At 54.9% G+C, this 24,222-nt stretch overlaps 1 protein-coding gene across 1 annotated transcript in view; it reads left to right on the plus strand.

The window, feature by feature from the left end:
- SORCS2 (sortilin related VPS10 domain containing receptor 2) overlaps positions 1-24,222 on the plus strand; it is a 488,906-nt gene that overhangs the window by 187,635 nt on the left and 277,049 nt on the right. Inside the window, exon 2 of the mRNA XM_043447910.1 lies at positions 532-599. Coding sequence (XP_043303845.1) covers positions 532-599 — 68 coding nt within the window. The remainder of the gene's footprint in view (positions 1-531; positions 600-24,222) is intronic.

A 24,222-nucleotide genomic window follows, 5' to 3' on the forward strand; every position in this document is an offset into this window, starting at 1 on the left:
TCCCAGCTGTCCCCGCCCATCTTCCCGGCCAGCTGTCATCAGCTCTGCCCTCGGCTGCCGCTCCAGGGAACGTTAATGACAGCACATACTTCGGGGCTGCCCTAGCCTCACCTGCAGCCCCCAACTGCTGTTTCTGGCCGGCTTCTTGTTCTCGAAGGTGTGGGTGGGGACAAAGCCCCTCTTACAAAGCCTCACCCGACCCGTTCCTGCTCGCTGGGACCACCTCCTCCTTGGCTCCCTGGGGCCACAGTCTGAGACAGTCCAGGGCTGAGCTGGGGAGATTCCTCCTGAGTGGCAGGTACTGCTGGGTGGACCTCCCGGGCGTGGGATATTCCGAGAGTCATTGTGAGGCGCAGAGCGACTTTTTGGAGCAGAAACCAGCCCGGGGTCTGAGTGCTCTGGGGCTTGGGGGCTGGGGCTCGTGGGAAGAGCACCCCCCGCCCCATCCTGGGTGGGGGAGGGTCACCATACCCCCGCGTCGAGAGCCCTGAAAGCCCCTGATCTCTGCCTTTGTCTCTGTTGCCATCACAGGTGATCTTGATCCTGACCAAGTATTACCACGCAGACATGGGGAAGGTTCTGGAAAGTTCTCTGTGGCGGTAAGTCAGCCCGAGGGCGGGCCTCGTCTCCTCCTGTACCTGCGCATCTCCAAGGCTGGGCCTGAGATCCTGGGGCCTGGCTGGAGCAGCCCCCTCTCACTGGCGGCCTCTCCACTTCCCTTCCGCTGGAAAACCCGTGTAGGAGAAGGTGAAGGCCAATTAGGAGTCCCGTCAGCGGTGCATGCAGGGCTGCGGCACAGACAGGCGTTGGAAGGCTCTTTGCTTTCTTCCCTTTCTGTCTGGGCTCCTTTCCCCTCGCTGTTGTCCTCCCGGGGGAAGGGGGCCTGCCTTGTGAATTCAGGTCAGTGCACAATTTCCTCTGCTTGTGCTCCGAGCTTCCGACGCAGCTCCCGGAGTCCCCCAGATACACTGATTATCCTCACGGTCCAAGGGTCTGTCTTTCTCCCTGGCTCAGTCCAAGAGCTTGGAAAATAAAGAACCCGCCACTGCCAATGGGCTCTATCTGTCTGTATGTAAAAGGTAAATTCAGTCCAAGAGTTAGGCGGCCTTTTTGATGGTTTCAGGGAGGTGGGCTAGGAGGAGGACTGGAGATGTCATTTGGATTATGATCAGCCTTGTATTTGTGTCTGCGGCATGGCAACCCACTCCAGTATTCTTGCCTGGAGAATCCCAGGGACAGAGGAGCCTGGCGGGCTACAGTCCATGGGGTCGCAAAGAGTAGGGCTGAAGTGACTTAGCTCGCAAGCCCCCTGGAAGGGGAAGGAAGGATCCCAGCGTCTTGGGCTGGGGTTTCAATGCATCTCTCAGGCGAGGACGCTGTGTCCTGGGGGCACCGCTCGACATTTCCACATTCTCTGCATGTTGAACCGTTTTGCTTTCCAAGACATGTTTCTTGAGTGTTAATTAATTCATTTTCTTTCTATTTGAAATCTATTAAAAACACAGAAGCCTGCTGATCAGGGCTCCTGACATGCGTGTCGCCACCTTGAGTTGATTTCCTGTTGGCCTTTGGTTTTGCTTTTAGCGAAGGGGCTTCATGATTGATTCCTAGTTGGTTCTTACGGAGGAATTGCCCTGATGCTCCTGCAAGTTGCTGTAATGACCCCCGAGCTGGGTGCATCCTTGGCCAGATGAGGAGCAGGGTGGCCTTGTGGTGGCGGGCGTGGTCGCCCTGGTGCTGATGTGGGGAGTGGGGAGCCGTGCGTTTTCCTTCCCTTTTCCAGTAGAAGTGCCTTTCCGAGCCCGCCCCCTCAGCCTCAGATTTGCCTCCCAGACTCGCCAGCTTGCTTTCCAATTCCACGCCAGCCTCAGGATGAGGAGCCCGCCACAGATTCTTTCCGACCAGGACCCCCGCTTCTTTATGTGTTGGGATATTTCAATCTCATGCCTTGAAGTAGCTCATCCAGCAAGGAGCCTGCTTTCAGATATGCTCCTCCGGGGGTGGATAAGGCTGTTTGTTCATTGTTTGGGATGAGAGTGGAGAGGGGCCTGAGCTTTAAAGCTCCAGTGAAATCTCATCGGTTGTCCTTTGAAGGTTTGCATTTGGGGACTGGTTTTGGGGCCAGGCTCCTTGAGAAGGGCCGGCTCCTGGAAGGTTCCCCCTTCCAGGTGGATGGTCCAAGGACTGGCCCCCTTGGCTGCAAAGTAGAGAGAGGCACTCGTCCTCTCTAGCTCCAAGCAGAGTCCATCTACTAATTCAACTCAATCTCCAGCCCCTGCCTGTCAGCCCAGGTCTCCATGAATGTTTGTTAATCCCCTGGAAAGTGGGAGCCAGGTTCTGTCTGCTCCTGCAGCATCTTCAGAAGCCAGGGACAGAGGAGGTGAGGTTATTGTGAGTGTAGCTTGAGGAGCCAGCAGTCCTTCCTGGTGTCACTGTTCTGCTTCACACAGAGTTGCTGGGTGGAGTTAAAATTTGTGGCACGTCTTCGTGGGGGCTTGGTGGGGGTGGAAATGACCTTGGCTAGCCCTCCAGTGTGGCCTCAAGAGTCAGAATTCTTCATGTACAGGTAGGGAAGCCAGGCTGTTACCAACCAGGGTTCCTGGCCCCCTTAATCATTGGAAGGACTGATGCTGAAGCTGAAGCGCCAATATTTTGGCCACCTGATGTGAAGAACTCATTGGAAAAGACCCTGATGCTGGGAAAGAGTGAAGGCAGGAGGAGAAGGGGGCAGCAGAGGATGAGATGGTTGGATGGCATCATCGACTCAATGGGCATGAGTTTGAGCAAACTTCAGGAGATAGTGAAGGGCAGGGAAGCCTGGCGTGCTGCAGCCCTTGGGGTCCAAAGAGTTGGACACGACTGAGTGACTAAACTCCAAGAGGCCAGACTACAAACTCAGGCAACGTTTCACTGGGGTCCCTGCTGCAGCAGGAGGGAGCTAGATCAAGTAACAGGTTCCTTTGCTCACTTCCTGAGGTGGGCCGAACTGATTCTTTAAATGGGGTCAGGGTAGGGCTGTGTCCGAGGGTCGGGCAGGAGGGCTGGCTTAGGTGGTTTGCCCACCCTGTCGGCGGTACTGAGTTCAGAGTTCAGGCGCAGTACCCTGTTTTGCTCCTGAAAACCTCTTTTTGCTTCTGGCTCTTCAGACATGGCTTCCCTGATTGACTCAGCAGTAAAGAATCCAGCTGAAATGCAGGAGATGCGTCTTCAATCCCTGGGTTGGGAAAATCCCCTGGAGAAGGACATGGCAACCCCACTCCAGTATTCTTGCCTAGAGAATTCCAGGACAGAGGAGCCTGGTGGACTACAGTCCATGGGGTCGCAAAGAGTCGGACAGGACTGAGCAACTAAAGAATATCACGGCTTCAGACATGGCAGCTGCTGTTTTTGGTCTTTGTGAATCTTGTCCAGAATTTGCTCCAACGGTGCATGCGCGCAACTGTTTTTAGTCCCTTATATCTCTTTGCATTTTGTTGCTCAAGGAGACGTTTGTCCAAAGCTCTGCAGCAAAGGGTTCCCGGTCCCAGCCTGTCTCAAGGAAGACAAACCACCCACCTCAGAGTCTCCACAGGGAGCTCTTTTTCCCCTCAAGAGCTTACGTCTCCTTGTCTGTAAAGTGGAAACATCCCTGGATGGGAAATCGTGAGGACTGAGGGAGACTGCATACGAATCGTCCCCAGAACAGCACGCAGTCTAAATTTAGTTTTCCTCCGAAGCAAATCAACAGATTTTAATTTTCCACATTCTTTTCTCATCAGTCTCTAGGCTCAGACATTTCCTCCCCTTTATTAAAAATACATGCAGAAGCATCAGTTATTTCCAGAAAGTTCATCTACGTCCCTACCTGTCAGGCCTGATTTCTGTGTTTATCTCATCTTTCTTGTGCTGAGACTGCTGTACCGTGAGACGCAGAATCAAGGTGCGCACCTTCTCTCTGTCACACATACATGCAAGGTGCTTCCCGTTTTTCCGTGTGGTATTACAGGCCACGTGATTACTTTTTATGGCTGTGCACTCACCCCTGGGATTGATTCGTTCTAACTCCTAGCCCTGCCTCCCTTGTGGCTCAGATGGTAAAGAATCTCCCTGCAATGCGGAAGACCTGGGTTTGATCTCTTTGTTGGGAAGATCCCCAGGAGAAGGGCATGGCAAGCCACTCCAGTATTCTTGGCTGTAGAATCCCGTGGACGGAGGAACCTGGTGGGCTGCAGTCCGTGGGGTCGCAAAGAGTCGGACACGACTGAGCGACCAACACTTTCACACCATACCCACAACTCCTAGACCTGCTGCGGTCCTAAGACTTTTTTTTTTTTTTTTTTGGAGTTCTTTTTTTTTTTTTTAATTTATTTATTTTTTCAGTGGGTTTTGTCATACATTGACATGAATCAGCAATAGATTTACACGTATTCCCCATCCCGATCCCCACTCCCACCTCCCTCTCCACCCGATTCCTCTGGGTCTTCCCAGTGCACCAGGCCCGAGCACTAAGTCTACAAGCAATAGATGCTGGAGAGGGTGTGGAGAAAAGGGAACCCTCTTACACTGTTGGTGGGAATGCAAACTAGTACAGCCACTATGGAGAACAGTGTGGAGATTTCTTAAAAAACTGGAAATAGAACTGCCATATGACCCAGCAATCCCACTTCTGGGCATACACACTGAGGAAACCAGATCTGAAAGAGACACGTGCACCCCAATGTTCATCGCGGCACTGTTTATAATAGCCAGGACATGGAAGCAACCTAGATGCCCATCAGCAGATGAATGGATAAGGAAGCTGTGGTACATATACACCATGGAATATTACTCAGCCGTTAAAAAGAATTCATTTGAACCGGTCCTAAGACATTTTGACATGTTGCTTTCCTTTCCGCTTTGTTCCCTGGGAAGCGTCTTAGGGAGTTCCATTTCTGAGCCAGACGGTCTGAGTAGATTCACGGCTGGCGTGTTGCAGCCAAATTCTCTTCCGGGAGAAACGCAACCCTCCACATGGGGTAGTGCTCTGCCTCCTGGCCACCTTCGGGCTGACAGCTTTTCTGGAACTTGCTAACCTACTGGCCCAAAGGGAGGCAGTGCCGTTTCCATGCCCCTAGCGAGGGCGAGTGGTTTCTGGGTTTAATCGCGTTTTCTCTTGCGAGCATCCCCTGCTCACATCCCCTGTGTTGAGACCGTGCAAGCTTGTTCAGAAGGGGCGAGACTGCCACCGGCCCTTGGTCAGGGTGTCACCGCCCGCTGTCTGCCGTTAAGGGCACGTGTGGAGTTTCAGGGTGCTGGGGTCTGACAAACACGTATTCAGTGGGGTTATTAAAGACACATCTATTGAATGTGCACCCAGACTCCCAAGAATTCTCCTGTGTGATCACAATAAATACATTTTTAATGACAGATGTGGTATTTACAGTCTGGAAATGGCTCTCTGAAATCTAAGCTGAATGCATTTTTAATTGTCCTGCCTTTTGTGGGCCCCATGGTGGGAGTGCCTCTTCCTGGCTGGTTTTGAGGGTGCTGCCCTCTGCCCCTTCCTTCTCCGTGGACACTGTTCTCTGCTCAGCCTCTCAGCCGGGAGGAGGGGGGAAGCGTGGGAGCCCCTTCCCACGAGAAAGCTGCTGATTGGCCTCGGGGGTTGGACAAGCACAGAGCTGGTCCACCTCCCCTCCTGGACCATCCCGAGGTGAATGGTAACTAGAGGAGCCGGCTGACCCTGCCCTGGCCTGCATGTCCAGTCTCTGCAAGTGTCCCAGGGCTGCTGGGGCAAAGGACCAAAGTCTAGGGGCTTAAAACAAGAAGAATGTTCTCCCACCGTCCTACGGCCCAGTAGTCTGACATGGAGATGCGGGCAGGGCTGGCCTCCCCCTGGAGGTGCTGGGGAGGATCCTTCCTGCCTCTTCCAGCTCCTGGGGAATGGGGGCCGCGGGCCTTCATAGCGGCTGCATCTCTTCAGTCTCTGCCTCCATCTTCACGCGGCCTCCTCCGTGTGTTCCTTACAAGGACACATCTTTGGATTTAGGGCCCACCCGGGTGATCCAGGGTGAGCTCATCTCGGGCTCTCTAACTTCATTACATCTGCAAAGGCCTCTTTCCAAATAAGGTCGCATGCAGTCTCAGGAGGTCTGGATGCCAACGGAAGTGCTAGCGGTAAAGAATCCACCTGCCAGAGCAGGAGACTAAGAGATAAGAGTTCGATCCCTGGGTTGGGAAGATCCCCTGGAGGAGGGCATGGCAACCCACTCCAGTGTTCTTGCCTGGAGAATCCCATGGACAGAGGGGCCCCGTGGGCTAGAGTCTGTAGGGTGGCAAAGGGTTGGACACGACTGAAGTGACTCCGCACACACACCTTTCTGATGCCCCCGCTCAGCCCAGGACGCATCCACCACGAAGCTGCGTGACCTCTGCCCGGATCCGGTCTCCCCGGTGACTCACAGTGATGCCCTGTGTCATTCTCCCCTTTGGCCCTCCATGCTCGGCGGGCCAGCAGCCCTTCCCAGTTCACCCCACTGCTGCCCCCCAGACCCCTCTCCTTGCAGGGCCTGAGGGACGTGACACGCACACTTGCCCACGTCTGGCCCTGCCCGCTCGCCCTGGAGGCTGACACTCGTGTATCCCAATGTCCTGTCTGAGCCCGGTCGGGGCAGTTCAGTGGTCAGGGCCAAAAACTGCGGGGGCAGGTCTGCTGCTGCTGCAAGTCACTTCAGTTGTGTCCGACTCTGTGCGACCCCATGGACAGCAGCCCACCAGGCTCCCCTGTCCACGGGATTCTCCAGGCAAGAACACTGGAGTGGGTTGCCATTTCCTTCTCCAGTGAGGGCAGGTACAGAAGAACATAAGCGCTCACAGGACACCTAAAGGCCTGGTGTGCACTTTGTATTTCCTCCATGACAGACCTGTGACGACATTAAGGTCAGGATAGACAGGAAATACAAACGCTAGGACAAAATGGTCCTTATGTACCCCCCTGGATAGTGCCCACAGCCTGCATCTCGGGGCATCTCTGGGCAGCTGCAGGGCACAGAGTTTCAAGAACCCAGGTTGCTGCCAGCCACCCAGGCTGGGGTCTTGAGAGGTCTGTTTGGGGTCTCTGAAGCTGGATCCCAAATGGCCAGTGGGGACTCAGCGGCCTCGTAAATGCTCCCAAGAAAGTGGACGCAAGCCCTCAAGAGCTGAGCAGGGCCCAATGTGTAGATAGCCTGTCCTCAGCAGGAGGTACATAAAGGTCATTTGAAAAGCTCTTAAAAACTACCACCCTGCCTTGGTAGATGTGGACTCAGTGTGGGGATCTCTCAGAAGTGCCCCAGGGGAGACCAGCCCCAGGAAAGGCCTCTCCAGGGCGGGAGTCCTCAGGCTTCCCTGCTCTGCGTGCCTACCAGCTTTCCAGGTGCGGCCCAGGCTGCTGCTGCTCCAGGGACCTCACTTTGAGTAGCCGGGGCTGGGCTGACTAGGAGTGAGGCTCAGCAGGCCGCTGGCTCCCCAGAGCACCTGGACCAGCACCCGAGCCCCACTCCCTGCGGGGACGCTGTGCCCCTGGCCCCCACCCCACCCCCTGCCCCCTCCTCCACTCTCACCCCCACTCCTCGGTCTCCAGCCACCCAGCCTGCTGGCTGAGCCTTGCCCACCGTGTATGGTCCGTCCCTTCTGTAGCGCCTGCATGGCGTGCCCTTGGTAGTGAACCTCGGGTACTGGCTCCTCATGGACGTTTCGTCTCAGCGTAAACCTCTTTTCCTCAAAGAAGCCGCCCCACTGCTTGGCATGACGCAGACCCCAGGCACTCTTTATCACATATCTCCTGGAGGGTGGGGGTCCCTGTGTATGGTTTGTCCCCTGTGTTTGGTATGGTGCCCCCTTCAACCCCTGGTTGCCAGAACATACACAGGTTGAGGATGGAGACCAGTAGGGTCCCCTGTGATGATCTCCCAATGCCCAGAACCTAGGTTAGATCTGGTACAGAAGGTGATGTTGGGCATTGGGTGAGTGGGTGGATGGACGAATGAATGGATGGATATGGAGATGGGTGGATGAGTGGATGGGTATGCAGATGGGTGGATGGAGGGATGGATGGATGGATGTACAGATGGGTGGATAGATGGGTGGATGGATGGATGGATGGATGGATGGATATATAGATGGGTGGATGTGTGGATGGATGGGTGGATATATAGATGGTTGGATGGGTGGATGGAAGGGTGGATATATAGATGGGTGGATGAATGGATGGGTAGATGGATATGCAGATGGGTGGATGGATATACAGTTGGGTGGATGGGTGGGTGGATGGATGGATATACAGATGGGTGGGTAGATGGATGGATGGATGGATGGATGGATATACAGATGGGTTGGTGGATGGGTGGATGGATGGATGGATGGATATATAGATGGGTGGATGGATGGATGAATATACAGATGGGCAGATGGGTGGATGGATGGATGAATATACAGATGGGCAGATGGGTGGATGGATGGATGGATATACAGATGGATGGATAGATGGATGGAAGGAGGGACAGATGTACAGATAAACTTACGACTGGGAGGACAGAGAGATGGATCGACAGATGACAGATGGATGCATGGATGGACATATGGTGATGTGGTCCTTGGGAAATACTGCCGGGACCAGGAAGACCCTTCCGGTCTATGAGGCCATCCCAGCAGGTAGGGTGGGAGCCAGGAGCACAGAGCTGGCCCTGATGCCATCAGATGGAGCAAGAAGGGCTGGGGGAGTCCTGAGCCAGGGAGAAAGTGGATCTTGGCTCACTCTCTACGCTCTTCTTCCCTCTGCTGTTGTGTAGCCCTAGCCCACAGCCCCATTCACACACTGCCTGGACGGTGTGGAGGCCGTGCCAGCCCTGCCCTTCCACCCCCACATGTGACCTTGGGTGGTACTTTTAGTAGGGGCAACCTCGGGAATACTGGAGTGGGATACTGGGGTCTCGAGTTTCCTCTGAGTGGGTGGAACCCCACCCTTTTGTTAGGGATTATTGCTGTTGTTCAGTCACTAAGTCGTTTCTGACTCTTTGTGACCCCATGGACTGCAGCATGCCAGGCTCATCTGTCTTCCACTATCTCCCTGAGTTTGCTCAAACTCACGTCCACTGAGTTGGTGATGCCATCCATCCATCTCATCCTCTGTCACCCCCTTCTCCTCCTGCCCTCAATCTTTCCAGCATCAGGGTCTTTTCCAATGAGTCAACTCTTTGCATCGGGCAGGGGGAGGGGGGGGGAGGGGGAGGGGGATTCTCTTCCTCCGTCTTCACTTTAGTCCTGAAATCTTGAACCGACACAGAAGGTGTGGAATGTGGTGTGCCAGCTGCCTGAGTACCCATGTGCCAGAGACAACCCCGTGCTCACCAAATAATCCAAGCGTTTTCTCCCTTCCCTGGCCTCCCTTGTGGTTATTGTGGGGTCATGTCATTTATCTGAACCAGTGGTCCATGATCAGGAATAATCAGCTTAAGCCACTGAAGTTTGGGGCTTCAGCTGTTACTGCAGCAGACCGCAGTCTAGCCCAACACGGGTTCCCTAGCTGTAACAGATGTTAATTTTTCTCTTCCTGGGCTCTCCATCTCTTAAAGAAACACACTCTTCCAGGTTCTGATCCAGCCCAGCTCCCCCTCCTTCCTTCCACCTCCCCCATGCCCGCCATCCCCCACCCCAGAAGTCATCCCCGTGGGGGTGTCCTGTGTTAAGTACACGCGTATGTGTCTGTCCACGATCAATATGTCCCAGGGTTTAGTGTGATTTACAAACTAACGCAGATGGCATTGTGCTGCCTTTAGAAACGCGACTGATGCTCACGCCTCGGTTTTGGTCGTTTATCCCTGCAGCCCTGGTAAGCTGGCTGAGCCACACCTTCCCCCGCTTTGGAGCATGAGGGTTTTCATCCCCAGGCTCCACTGTTCCCACCAGGGCTGCGGAGTGTGTTCGCCCATGTCTGTCTCCACCTTCCTTTCCTTTGTCAGTCTGTCTGCAGAGCGACTCCTGCCCCGCATCTCTGGAATCTTCAGACTTGGTGTGTTTGCATTCAAGTGGACGTTAGAACATAATTCAGTATTATCCTATCTTGCAATTGCGTGAATTTTTCTGGAATCAAACTTTCTTTTATTGTGTCTTATTGACTGTTTGAGGCCCCTCCTCCGGGATTTAGCTGTTGTGTTTCCTGCCCATCTTTTTTCTATTGCTAAATTCCTTCTTCAACTCTGCCTCTCTGCTGCAAATAGCCCAAGTCCTTTCCTGACCCTTAATGTTAAGATGGGTATCCTCCAACTGTGTCCTGAGCTCCTATGATTGTCATTTATTCTTTTCCAACACTCTCTAAGAATGTGTCCTCCAGAGAGTGTTCTTCTATGTCATATTTTGAAATATGCAATGCTTAGAAGTGCCATTCTTAGAAGAGTGTTTCTGTAGGCTGGTGCATTCCTCAGTTATAGTGACAATGACGCTGTGTAACCAGTCACCCCAAACTCGGTGGCAACAGCAGGCTCCTTCTTCTCACGCCCTGGGGTGACTGATTTGTTTGCAGTAGTCTGGGGTGGCCAGACAGCTCCCCCTGCGGTTGACAGGCTTGACTCTGCTCCATTTGTGCTGGGACCCCAGCTGACCAGCCAGAGGCCATCAAGACCCCTTCTTCCCAGGCACGGACAGGGGAGCAAGAGAGGCACGCACCGCTATAAGCATCCTTAAGGCTCCTGTTCACGCACATTTGCTAAATTCCGTTGGCTGATGCAAGTCACAGGTCAAACCCAGTCCCAGTGGGGGACGGGAGGGGAAAGAAGGGGCTTGTCTGCTGAATGACACTCAAGCGCAACAGGTGCTCATCGATGCTTCCAGAAAATATATGTTGTGTGGTCATAAGCTAGGCAAACATAATTAGATGGAAGAAAATGGATCAGATTTCTTTGTAGGAGAACACACTAGAGTCTCTAACACACCACTGGGCACCATACGTCTCCAGGAGAAGATCATGTGGCATTTCTCCAATCCCATCTGATTCCATGAGCTTTCATTTAAAAAAAATTTAATTTAAAATGTTATTTTACTTTTTATTTACTTCAATTAACTTTACTTGTTTAAATTTTTTTATGCAATTTAAGTTTTATTTTACTTTGGCTCCTCTGAGCATTTCCTAGGGTGGGTTTTCCATGGAAGGAGCTTTGGGAAACTACTGTATAGATCTTCTGTTCCAGATGAACTGGCCTGTGAGATTTCCAGACCACATCTGTCTCCCTGCAATGCTACTGGGTTTTGATGTCATTCCATTTCCAAACCAGATTTGGCTCTATTTTTCCTAGGGTACCTCCCTCTGTCTCCATTTTTTAAAATATAGAATTTGGGGGTTACATGTTGAGGATGCAGAGTTTAGGGAATCTGAGCCATCAAGTCACAACCGGATGATAACCTCTCAATACGAACTAACATAAAGGAGCGTCAGGGTCCTTTTCTGCGGAGACAGATGATGGCCAGGGACGGGGACGTCTGCCCAGCTGGACTGTCCTGAGGGTGAGGTGGACAGAGCTTGGCTGTGTGCAGAGTGTTCTGGAAGCCCACAGGCAGTCCCCGGGATCACAGCCTGTGTCTTCGGGGCCTTGAATGTCCAGGCAGACAAAGCGCTGCTGTGCTGTTAGGGTCCTTACAGGTGGACGTGCTGAGTGTTCGCAGGGAACGTTAAACAGGTGGCAAGTCTCGCTCTTTGTAGGCGGGAAGAGCGGGCCTTGTTTTAGAGAGAGAGTCTTAGATGGTGATGGGATGCTCTGTGGCTGATAGCAGGCATTCTAGGCCGGGTGGTCGGTGCCCCCAGACAGATCCAGTTTCCATCTGGCTCTGCACCTTTCCTCCTTTGTGGCTCCCACCCCCCACCCCGGGCCTCGTCTGTACCCTGAGTCTGACGACGCAGACCTCGCAGTTTTGACGTGAGGATGACAAGAGACCTTGTGTGTGCAACATGTGGCGCCTGGGAGGTGTCAGAGGGTGGCTTCCTTCCTCCGTCTCTTCCCCTGATGTGTCTGGCTGCCTTTCCACCGGCTATGACTCCCTCCCTGCAACAGTCTCTCTCTGTGTTTGCTTAAACATCACCATGGAGACCTGAGTTTGATTTAAACAAGACGCAGACCAGAAAGGGATCGAGAGAGGCGCTGACTTAAAAGCTTCCTGGGTTTGAGTCTCTTCAATAAGTAATTCAACTGCGATCAACAGTTGGATGAGGTCAGGCTCTGAGGCCTCAGGGTGCCTGTAAAAGGCTCTGGAACAGATCTGGGGTGGCCGAGAGGTCACAGGAGCTTTGAGGAAATCCTTCAGCCTCCCCAGCCCCCCAACCTCTTCCTCTGTCTTGACTCCAATGCCGGGCCTGCCGCAGGTCCCGGGTCCCAGCTCTGAGGACCCCTGCTGGTCACTAACGTTGACCATCTTCTCTGCCATCTGGCTTTCTCTTCTTTTCCGCCTCTTCTCTTCCCCGCCACCCTGGCCTCCTTCTTGCCATCTCTCCCACCCATCACGCATCCAGCCATCCATCCATCACACCCTATCTATCCAGCTGCACCTCATCCCTCCATCCAGCCACCCATCATCCGTCTACGCATCCTTCCATCCAGGCTCTGTGTTTGAGTCCCTGAGATCAGTGACCCCCGAGATTCAGAGTGTAGCAGGGCTAACAGATGAGTGATAACCAGGGAGCCCGCACTGTGGGGAAGTGCTGGACCACCCCACTCTGTTGAGCAGAGAAAGTGGTAGTCGGGGAAGACTTCTGGAAGAAGGTTCGGCCCCGGCCCTTGGGTACCACAGACTCCCTGCTCTTCCAGGGCAGCTCTGCGTACACGGTGCCTTCCGTGTTGCCATGGCCACTGTGGCGTCTCCTGTGTGCTCCTCCTCACCCTCCCCAGCATCCATCCCGCCGGGCTCTGCCAGGTCCACCTACAGGACGGATCAAAAGTCCTTCTGCGGCCCGAGGCTGCATCTCAAGAATGCCGCTGCTGGCCTTGGAGGGTGATGAGAACATCTGGCCTTGGGCACCCCAGTCACGCCCGAGTCCCAGCTCGCTGTGTGATACCTACCCCGAGGGAGCCCCTTCCCACCTGGGCTTGCCCGCGTGCCTGCAGCGGTTTTCTCTCTCCCTCTCCGGCGTCCTGCTCCTCTGACCCCGTTGCTGTAAGCCCCCCCTCGGGCTCCGGAAGACTTCTCAGGGAAAAAGCAGACACGAGCAGAAAGCAGACAGGTTCCCGGGTTCTGCAGGACGGCCCCAAACGAGCCGGGTGTGGGCTCTGAATTTAGCTTTCTGATGGCTGGCAGGGGCACCTGGTTTCTCTCGCGGCGCTGATGACAGTCTGGCCCACGCAGGTGACCCTGAGGCATCGTGAGCCCACAGCACAGCTGCCCGGCCCACACGGTCATCTCAGATGCTTTTTTGAGAGACGGAGACAGATGCTCTGTGGGGAGGGCCAGCCTGTGAGTGCTGAGCGGACGCTCTGATGCTGCGGCCAGCACTTACCCCAGAACCACCTCGTGGGGGCCCCTGACACTGCAGATTCTTCTAGAGTTCTCCCCCCACCCCACCTTCGTCCGTCTGGCAGGGCACCTCCCCACAGGCCTTGTCACAAGCCCCCCCGCCACCCAGATCTCAGCAGCAGCTTCCTGTCCCCCCATTCCTCTGTGCCCAGAGGTCCCCCCCTTTTCCCGAGTTCCCCACCCCACCCCCAACCCTGGCTGGGTCAGGCTCCTCCTCTGGGCCCTTGCAGACCCTCCGCATAATCCCTCCACATTTCTTCTTGGGATCTGAGTTTCCCGTCATCTCAGTATCCGGGATTTCCTGAGCTGGATTGAAACCCACAAAACACTGCTCTTGGATTCGGTGGGAACCACCTCACATTTCCTTATAACAGGGTGCTGCCTAATGCCATTCAACCTTATGAAGATTTAGTAACATATTAAAGACAGTACTGATAAGGGTGTTGCTAAATTCCTCTCCAGAAGCTTCTCCTTAAAAAAAATATCTTATTTTTAAAAACGATAACACATGCTCATCACAGAAATTTTAGAAACTATGGCATCAACGAAGCATAAAAACAATCCCCTGTGTTAAGCCACCTTAGGAGATAACAAATGTTAATGTTTGAGATGAAAATTCTCACCAGTCTTTTTAAGATGCAAATGTATACACGTTTTATAAACTTTGAATCCCAGTATTAAACATTTTCCTATGCTCCCACATATTTCCAAAACCACTATTTTTAGCGGCCGTGTAATGTAGCCTCAGATGAAGGAGATATTATTTATTTAGCCAAATCCTCATTTTTAGACATCTGCGTCATTTTCAGTTTTCGCTAATGTAAAGATGTAAAGAAAGCTGTGTTCTTGGCCTCGTAGGTACGTTATTCCACTTTTCTGATTATTTTCTTTGGGTGTATTTTAAGCAGGGACTTTCTTTCCTGTCTGTTGGATTACAGGGTATCAGGATTCCGCCATGTACTTGAGTGTATGGAGGGTCTGTCTCTGAGGCTGTAACTGATTGTACTGGGGGACAGAGACATGAAAGAGCTGTTTAGGTCCAAGGAAATAAGATAAATGTGTCTCCTTTGCTGGCATGAAGGTGCTTCCAGCTAAAGTAAAGCTTCGGCAGCAAGGTGGGGGCCTCCTTATTGTTCAACAAATTCCACGAATAGCTGGAGGCCTCCGACTTAGACCACCCCAAGCCCCGGTCAGGTCACTTGCAACTCGCTTTCTGAGATCCTACGGTGTGTCAGGCACTGCTTTGGCACCAAACATTCAGAATCAACCGAGCACCAGCACTTGCCACCCACGATCTGGCCCAACTGGTGGGAGAGCAGAGAATCCAAGACGGTGCCCTGCTGCCTGTGTGTGCGGGGAGGCATGGCTGAGCCTCAGGGCATGTGCTGCTCCGGCCGGCCCAAGGGCCCGAGGTCCCATCAGAGGGACCTGGAAAATGGGTTCTGAAGGATGAATAGGAGGTCACGAGGCAGAAAATGGCCGGTGAAGTGGGGGGGGCGGGGAGGCAGTCAAGGGAGTGGGGCGGGGACTGCTCTGGCAGTCCAGGGGTTAAGACTTCAGTTTCCAATGGAGCGGGTGCAGGTTTGACCCCTGGTTGGGGAGCTAAGATCTTACATGACTTGTGGCCAAAAGAAACCAAAGCATAAAACAGAAAAAATATTGTAACAAATTCAACAAAGACTCAAAAGAAAACCAGTCCACGTTAAAAAAAAATCCTAAAAAAGAAAGGCAGGTGGCAATGGCGCAGAGGCTGGTGACCCCAGGGACTGGGAGAACCCATGTAAGCAGCCAGGCTGGGGCATGGGGCGCACTGGTTTTCTCTTGCTGTAACCAATGACCACAAAATCTGTGGCTCAAAACCAACACAAATTTTTTACGACACAGTTCTGGAGGGCGGAAGGCTGATATGGGTCTCCCTGGCTAACATGAAGGTGTGAATAGGGCTCGCTTCCTTCCCTGAGACTTTAGAGAAAGCTTTTTTTTTTCCTGGCCTTTTCTGGTTTCTAGAGGTGCCTGCGTTCTTTGGCTCGTGGCCCCTCCTTCATCTTCAAGCCACCAGTGTTGCCTCCTCTGACTTGTCTGTTTCCCCTCTCTTTCTCTACCCATAGCTTGGAAAGGCTCTCTCTTTTAATGACCCATGTGATTCAATCAGATTCATTTGCATAATTCAAGAGAACCTCCCCATCTCAAAGTTCTGAACTTAACCATGTCAAAGTCCCTTTGCCTCTAAGGTGGCATATGCATAAGCTCTGGGCTTTAGGAGGTGGACATGTTTGGGGGTTGCTTATTCTGTTGACCACACAGGGCATGAAGGCATCCAGAGGCTGTCTGTGTTTCTGGTCAGTTGGAGACCTGGCTGGGGCACCAAGATTGAACATGAGACAGTAAGACAGTTTTCAGATAGTCAAACCCTGTAGACGTTTCTTGAACCTCAGGCCTTAGGATTGGCCATGAATGAGACACTAACCTTGTCAGAGAGGAAGGGACTGAAGGAGGGACCAGCATCTGTCTACCATTAAGGAACCCATGGGAGAGAATGACTGGACACTTCGGAGGAGGTGATGTCCAAATAGGGTTTTGAAGGATGAATAGGAGTTTTCCAGGTAGTCAGGTAGAGGAAAAGACATTCTAGACAGAGACAACGGTATGTGCAAAATCACAGAGGCACCTACCAGCCTGGTGTGGGAGGAATCCTAAGAGGCCTGGAGTGGTGAAAATGCGAGGTGGGCAGAGGAGGGTGGGAGAGCACGCTTGTGAGGCCCCGGGGGAGTTGAACCAAGGCCAGTCTTGTGAGCCAGCCCAAGATGAACTGTGTCCTCTAGGTGCTGGGGCTTGTGGATTAGAACAAGAACATGGCTACAGCATTCAGAGCAGTGAGGCTGCAGGGTGTAGAAGGCATGGTTATGAGAACCACGGAGGGAAAGTGGTATTTGACAAAGTGCTGGCATCACGAAGCCTCATTCCTCTTGCCCTCCGGGGCCCAGCTGAGTGCAAAGTCCCATTCCTTGCGGCTCCTGGGAGGGGCTGAGCCTGGCATGGGCGGGGCCAGAATGCTGCATTCTTTCCACGCCCTCACCCCACGCTCACTCCGCACCTTCCTCACCCCGACCCTTTCCCTGCAGAAGAGCAGACCTGCATCTCTGCCCTTTGCTTTAAAGTCACACTCTGTCCTGGAGATTTATTGCATTTTAATAAAACTCCCGAGTGGGAAACATATTACCAAACTACCTTTGTTTTCTATTATGTAATAAACCTCGCTTGAGTGTGTTTTGAAGGATGGAGCCATAAACCCGTTTACTGGCCGAGCAGTGTCCAGGGAACGTGCCGGCAGCCGAGTGGCATCAAGGGGCTTAGCCAGCTCTGCCATTAGCAGCAGGTTCCGGGGACAGTCAGCCCCTCTCTCTGAGCCCTGGCTTCTTGTCTAAGAAAGTGAGCCCCTGGGATCAGTAGATGATACTCCAGGAAGAGTTTGCTCAGCACAGGCTCCAAGATGCCGGCTGTTTCTACGATGCTAGGAAGGCTACTCTGTTTTGGGGTAAAAACCTAATGTTGGTTGCATCGGGGAGAATCACGGGCACCCTAATTCTGGGTGTCCCAGCTCTGTCGTTTATAGTGGCCTCAGGTAAGCTGCTCATGTTTCAGTGGACAACACTGGGATGTGCAGGAATAAGCCCGTGGAAGGTTGAGTTTCCTGACTGGTTTCACACAGTCAGACCTGATTCTGCAGCACCTACCAGGTGTCATCAGCCCGAAGCCACGCCCAACCTAAGACATGTCACCCCTTCTTCGTCTCCATGCCCCCTTCCCTGCGTCCCTCAGCTAGTTTTCTGGGGCGCTGACTCCTCTGGGCGCTCTCCTAGACTCAGCACTCAGAGTTGAAGGAGAGACTTGACTTCTGCCCCGCTGGGATTTCCATTCCCGGGGAGACGGACAGGCGGCCAGGAGGCTGTTCTTAGCCCTGAGCTACAGCGGGCAGTGTGCCCAGGGCACGTGCCCAGGTGTCTGCCGTCACTGCTGCTCGGCTTTGCTCCCTCCTTGGAGACAGAGTCCCGAGCCCGGTTCCCGGTTCCCTCGAGAACAGGGGCCCAGCCACTGCTCTGCTCCACCCCTGGTCTGCATGGTATTTGCAGCTGAAATTCTGCCTGTGTCTTCTGCAGGCGCCCAGAGGGTCTAGGCTCTGCCAGAGGGAGAGCCCGCACCCTGCACCACCATGCCACACATTTCCCGAGAGATGCCCGTTATCGCAGCTCCTCTGCAGATTTCTCCCTCTGGCGAAGCCTGCATGAGAGGTGCGAAAGCCCAGGCTTCCAGGCCACAGACGAGTTCCCCCTGTCTTATTGGCTGTGTGGCCTTGGGCAGTCACTTCCCCTCTCTGAGCCCAGCTTATCCCATCTGTAAAATGGGTCCAACGAGGTAACGGATGGAAAACGTGTAACCCAGCGCCTGGTTCACAGGAGACGTTGGCTGTTACATCCTCATGGTTTGAGCAGTGCTGTTGCCCTTGGCCAGTGTTGCTGGATCAGGCCTGAGTCCCTCTGTGCAGTGAATGGGGTCTCCAAAGCCCCCGGTCCAGCAGCATCTCTGTCCCCCCGGCACTGGGGCCGGTGGGGAGACTATGCCACAGTCGCAGCCCGCGGGGCTCTGTCACCATCTCTCGTGTCCTCTCCCCCACCATCCCTGCCACCCTCATCTCTCCCTGGACATCGCCGATGCCTCTCTGCCCGCCTGTCTCCACATTATCCTCTTCCGGTCCCCTGGGTCCTTGTGAAGCTTAGATCGTGTCTTGAGGCCCTTGCTGCTCTGAGAAGGGCACTGAGAGAGCAGGGCAGGCCTTCAGGGAAGGGCGGCCAGCGGCGGAGGGATGGACCGAGGCCCACTCTCCCCCTCGCTGTGACCTTCAGCTACTCATTGCCCTCGTTGACCTCTGACTCCTCCCTTGTGAACGAAGGACCAGATGGGGAGATTCCAGCCTGGCTGATGCTGCCTTCCAGCATTTTCCCTCACGCACCCTTCGTGGTGCGGACAGAGGCCACCAAACTCTGCAGGTTGATTGGACACGTGACCTCGGGTCAACATGTCTAAACCAAACTCCGCTACCTCCCGGTCCGCAATCTGCTCCTGGCCCCTCACCTCTGTGGACTGTGCCCCCTCTAGTCCCCCCTCTAGACCTGGCAGCCAAGCCCCTTTCATCTCAGAGCACCCTGCTCTGGGCCTCGTCGGGACCACACCCTCCCACAGGACAAGGGTCCCCCGGGATGAGGGATATCCTGCTGCCAAAGCATGCAAATCCCAGGGATGGGGGCTGCCCCGCTCCCTCCCACAGCCCGGGCTGCCCCCTCCCCCAGCTCTCCCGAGGGATGGATGGTGGGTGAGGCTGGGGTGGCTGTGGAGGGGATGAGCAGGCTGCAGTCCACACACGTGCATGAGGCCCCTTGCAGGGCAGGACAGAGCTGGGTGGGGGATGCTGAGTGTGGAGACCCCCGGCCCCCATCGGTGGCCCTGCCCCAGGCCCATGCGTGTCAGGACGAGGATGTGTTAGGACCAGGATCTCTGCACGCTATTCTCAGACTCACATCCTCCTTAGTCTCTTCACCGTCTGATCCACCAGCGGGCCCTGTGGTTCCTCCTCCAGGATCTGTCCCGAACCTGCACCCCTGCCCACTCCATCCCCACAGCGCCTCCATCACCTGGACGTCTGCACCAGCCACACTCGGGTCTCTTGGCTCCTTCCTGCCCCCTTAGGCCCACCCAGCACCACAGCGGGCTCTCAGGAAAGGGACTCATCACTGCCCAGCTTATAACCATCCCACGGCTTTCATCCCACCTGGAGGTCCATGCAGCCCCTTGCTGCACCCCACAGGCTTCCCAGAGAATGCCTCTCACCTCCTGGTCACTTCTCCCACAGCCCTGGTACTCACTCCAGCCATGCCTGCCTCCCCCACCCCTCTCGCCCACTCCCAGCCTTTGCCCCAGCATCTCTGTCCTGAAACCCTTCCCTGGACGTGAGCCGGAAGTCAGGTGAGTGTCACCCCCTCTGGACCCCTGACGACATTCTCTTAAGTAGCTCTTCCCATTAGATTCTGTTCCTCCAGCTTCTTTACTCTGTATTGCATTTACTATAATCTCTCAGGATTTCAATGCATTATTTGTGATGACACTACTTTAATGAAATTTCCATTTCCAAATGTTGGTATGACTTTTTCATAAATGGCTTGTCTCTCTTCCCCCATCAGGCAGCAGCAACCTTGCCTGTGTGCCTCACGATGTATCCCAAGGCCTAGAACAGTGCCTGGCACACAATAGGTTCACCCAGGAGTTGAAAGCAGAGAGATTGGACATTCTGTTTGGCTGGGCTGTGAGCGGCTCTGGGAGGGTAGGGGCAGGTCTGCCTTGGTTCTGGAACCAGTGCCCACCCTCCCCCTTCATTTGGCAGAGTCGGTAGTCAGAAAGGCCGGAGAGGCCTGGCAGATATATCAGGGGCGTAAGGCTGCCTTTGGTTCTTGAATTCTGGAGCTTTAGGAAGAGTGGTGAGTGTTTAACCACCAGCACTCCAGGAAACAAAAAGCAAACCAACAAAACTCCTTCTAATTTGAAGCACTTTCCAACATCCACGATGTAGTTTCTTATCATGGCCAGTTTTAAGCTTCCAGTAGGAAGTCACTGAACATAACATGGGAGGAGATGTATTCGATTGACTCTGGCCAGCTGGTGCGAGCTGGTGTGAACTAGTGGAGCTGGTGTGAGCTGGTGGAGCTGGTGGACCTGGTGTGAACTAGTGTGAGCTGATATGAGTTGGTGTGAGCTGATGTGAGCTAGTGTGAGCTGATATGAGCTGGTGTGAGCTGATATGAGCTGGTAGAGCTAGTGTGTTGGTGGTCCTAGTGGAGCTGGTGTGAGCTGATGCAAGCTGGTATGAGTTGGTTTAGCTGGTGTGAGCTGATGTGAGTTTGCGTGAGCTGGTGTGAACTAATGTGAGCAGGTGCAAGCTGTTGTGAGCTGGTTCAGCTAGTGTGAGCTGATGTGAGCTGATGGGGCTGGTGTGAGCTGATGTGAGCTAGTGTGAGCTTGTGTGAGCTGATATGAGCTGATAGAACTGGTGGAGCTAGTGGTGTTGGTGGTCCTAGTGGAGTTGGTATGAGCTGATGTGAGCTGGTGTGAACTGATGTGAGCATATGTAAGCTGATGTGAGCTGGTGTGAGCTGGCCTGAGCTGATGTGAGCTGGTGTGAACTGGTGTGAACAGATGTAAGCTGATGTGAGCTGGTGTGAGCTGGCTGAGCTGATGTGAGCTGGTGTGAACTGGTGTGAGCAGATGTAAGCTGATGTGAGCTGGTGTGAGCTGGTCTGAGCTGATGTGAGCTGGTGTGAGTTGGTGGAGCTAGTTGTGCTGGTGGTCTTGGTGGAGCTGGTGTGAGCTGATATGAGCTAGTGTGAGTCTGTGTGAGCTGGTGTGAGCTGATATGAGCTGGTGGATCTGGTGGAGTTAGTGGTGTCGGTGGTCCTACTGGAGCTGGTATGAACTGGTAGAGCTGGTGTGAGCTGATGTGAACTTGTGTGAGCTGGTGTGAACTGATGTGAACAGATGCAAGCTGGTGTGAGCTGGTATGAGCAGATGTGAGCTGTTGGAGCTGGTTGTCCTGGTGGAGCTGGTGTGAGTTTGCCCCAGCACACCAAGGTTTAGGAAGGTTCTGGAACCCTCCAGCCTCCTAGGACTCTGCAGATCTATATGCACTGCTGGCTGGGGGGATGCTGCTGGCTTTTCCCAGGAACCTTGGCCCCTCTCCCCTTGGCGAGTAACCCTGGTGTCAGCAGTCTGTGAGGAGGAGGTGGTAGGGGCTGGACCTGGCCTTTGGCTCCTCTTCTGAACAATGGGGTAACAGCTGCCCCATCTTTAGAAAATCCTCTGCCAGCAGGAATGCCTCAGGCAGAATGGAATGGGGAGCTCTGTCTGTAGCTGGGGAGATCCTGGCTGAGAGCCATGTGACCCCAAGATGTCCCTTTGCCTCTCTTGGCTTCACCACCTTTGTCTGCCCAGTGTGGACACTGAGTCCTGCCTCCTGGCTGTGGAATCCGGATCTGCACAGCCCTCTGAACTAGGTGGGGAAACAAGGGCCCAGACGAGGCAGCAGCTTGCCCGAAGTCACCCTGCACGTCTCTCTAGCAACCTCTCCTCTTGGTGCCCGCCCCCCAGCAGGGCTGACTCCCAGCAGCTCCTTAGCCCACCCACACTGGGGGTGATGGCTTCTCCCGGTGTGGGAGGGTCTCAGTGGGAGAAGCAGGGCAGGGGACCCGCTTTGTCTTCCCTGAGGGTTGCACTCAAGACCTGGGAAGTGGCTCCCACCTGTCCCAGGAAGGTCACTAGCCAGGGCTCGCCACAGCCAGCACCAAAGTCAGGGCACAAGTGGCCTCAGACCACAACCCCTGTGCTCCCCGCCTCCTAGAGGGGCAGGTGCCATCCCCGGCACCCCTGGCAGGATGCTCGCTGGCCTGCATGTGGGGGGCGGGGCCCACAGGAAGGCAGAACCAACCCAGCCCCACCCCTGATCTGAGCCCCGTGGGCTGAGCCCCGGAGCCTGGGGCTGGGGGCAGGGGGCAGGGGGAGGTGCAGGTAGCCCTGTGCGGAGGAGTCAAGGCCTGCCTGGCGCCTTCCTGCTTTTTTCACCCACTCACATCCCAGAGTGCCAGGTTCTGCTAAACCAGCATCTCCTACAACCGGCCCTTGGCAGGTGCCCCAACCCCTGCCCGCGATGGCTATGGAGGACGGTCTGGAGCCCTCCAGGTCTGGCCGGCGGGGCCTTGGGCAGCACACATCGCTTCCCCATCGCAGCCCCGTGACAGTTGAGTAAGCTGCCCCAGAAGGCCCCCTCTCCCTTTCTGCTGCCCCGGTTTCATAATCTCGCCCTTCCCCTGGGAAAGGGAACCTGAGAAACTGGTCTGGGAGGGTTGAGCTTTCCCTTCCTTTGCTTGACTCCCCATTGTCCTGGATAAATGGCTCCCTGCACCAGAAACCTGACCCCAGAGAGGCTCCAGGGGGGCGCTGCATGAGGAATCAGAACCGGCTGGGCTTCTGAGACTGGTCCACAGGCCCAGGCACTGAATTCCAGCAGGAGAGTCCCAGCCTGCCGAGGTCACGTGCTGGGGGCCTGGCGGGCCAGGCCGCATCTTCAGGCATGTTTGGTTTGGCCAGAAGAGGACTCTAAAATGAAGCTATTACGCTGTCAGCATGGAAGAATTTTGAGGTCTCTTACAGGCAGCCTGGCATTCTGACCTCTAGAGGGATGGGCCACCAGTCTGCCCCCTCAAGGGGCCTAGCTTCAGCCATTGTCCAGGACCCTCGGGCCCAGGGTATCTGTGCTCTGACCCCATCTGGTCCAACTTCTTCTAGTTACAGAGGGGAACAGAGGGGCAGAGGAGCAGTGGGCAGGTCAGGTCGTGAGGGTCAGGCTGCAGCCCAGGGCCCCGGGGGTAGCCCTGTCACTTTCCCCAGGGGACCAGGAGGGGAAAGCACTGTTTTCAGACACCCCAGCTCGTGACCCCTCAGCGGGAGTCACGGGGGATCTGTTCGGCTGCAGGCCCGGGAGGACGGCTGAGAGGCTGGTGCTGGGGGTCAGGGCCCAGTTTGTCTCAGCAGAGAGCCCCGGGTTGAGCCTGCTATTCCCAAGACATTGCTTCCCACGGCCAGCAAGCGTGTGCTGAGATGCAGTGGGGGCTGGTGGCCCGGAGCCCGAGGAGTGGGAAGGCTGGGTGGGCCTTTACTGCTGGGTTTTCTCCAGAGCAGGCCTCCCGGCACACACAGCCAAGCTGGGGGAGGCCGCTGGGGCTCGGGGACCGAGCACGTGCTGTCAGAGTGTTGAAGGTGCTAGTTTTTCTGGAGAGAAACCGGGGTGTGTCATGGAGATGGGAAGATCCTTCCCAATCTCTGTGTCTCCCTCCCCTCCGCCGTCTCTTTCCCCATCTGCCCACTCCTCCCGTGTCCAGCAGCTTCTCCCAGACAACCTCACACTTTGCACGGGGCTCAGCAGGACAGTCGGAATGCCCGGAACATCTGATGGGCAGACTGTCTAAGGCCGACCTGGTGGCCTCAGGCCCTTGGGCCTCGGCCCATGTTCCCGGATTCTACGAGCTGCAGGAACTTGCAAACATTTAGCTCAGGCCGGGGCTGGTGACCTCTCCAGCTGTGTGTGCCCGGCTCCGATGTGGTACCTCGCTCAGTCCTCCAGCAGATGCCATGGGAGGGGCACCTTCACTATCCGTGACATACGCACAGGGCAACCGAGGCTCAGACTTGCTAAGGAACCTGCCCAAGGTCATACCACAGTGAGTGGCGAAGCCAGGCTCGAACATGACCCCCACATGGCCTGCATTCTCTCCACTCTGCCCCCAAGATTCCCTGACTGTCTCAGAAATGTCCCACCATGCCGAATCAGGCCTGGCCCCAGTGACAGCGGGCATGCGGTGAATCTGGGGGAGTTTCAGAGCAGTGGGACAAGAGCAGCCTTCCCGGGGTGGCAGGCTTGGTCTCTGGAAGCTGGACCATCTAGATAGGGAGGTCCCCATGGCGGCAGGAGACAGGGATGTGGAGTCACTGCTGGGCCTGGCATGATGGGCCCCGCTTGCCGCCAGCAGGGCTCCTGACTAGCACCTGTGTCTGGTTCGTCCCGGGGGTCCAGAGGTGAGATCTGGCACAGTCTGAGCCTCCAGGGCAGTATCACAGCAACTGTGTCAGTGCAGG

The sequence above is a fragment of the Cervus canadensis genome, chromosome 26 (genome assembly GCF_019320065.1).
Source record: "Cervus canadensis isolate Bull #8, Minnesota chromosome 26, ASM1932006v1, whole genome shotgun sequence".
Classification (NCBI taxonomy): domain Eukaryota; kingdom Metazoa; phylum Chordata; class Mammalia; order Artiodactyla; family Cervidae; genus Cervus; species Cervus canadensis.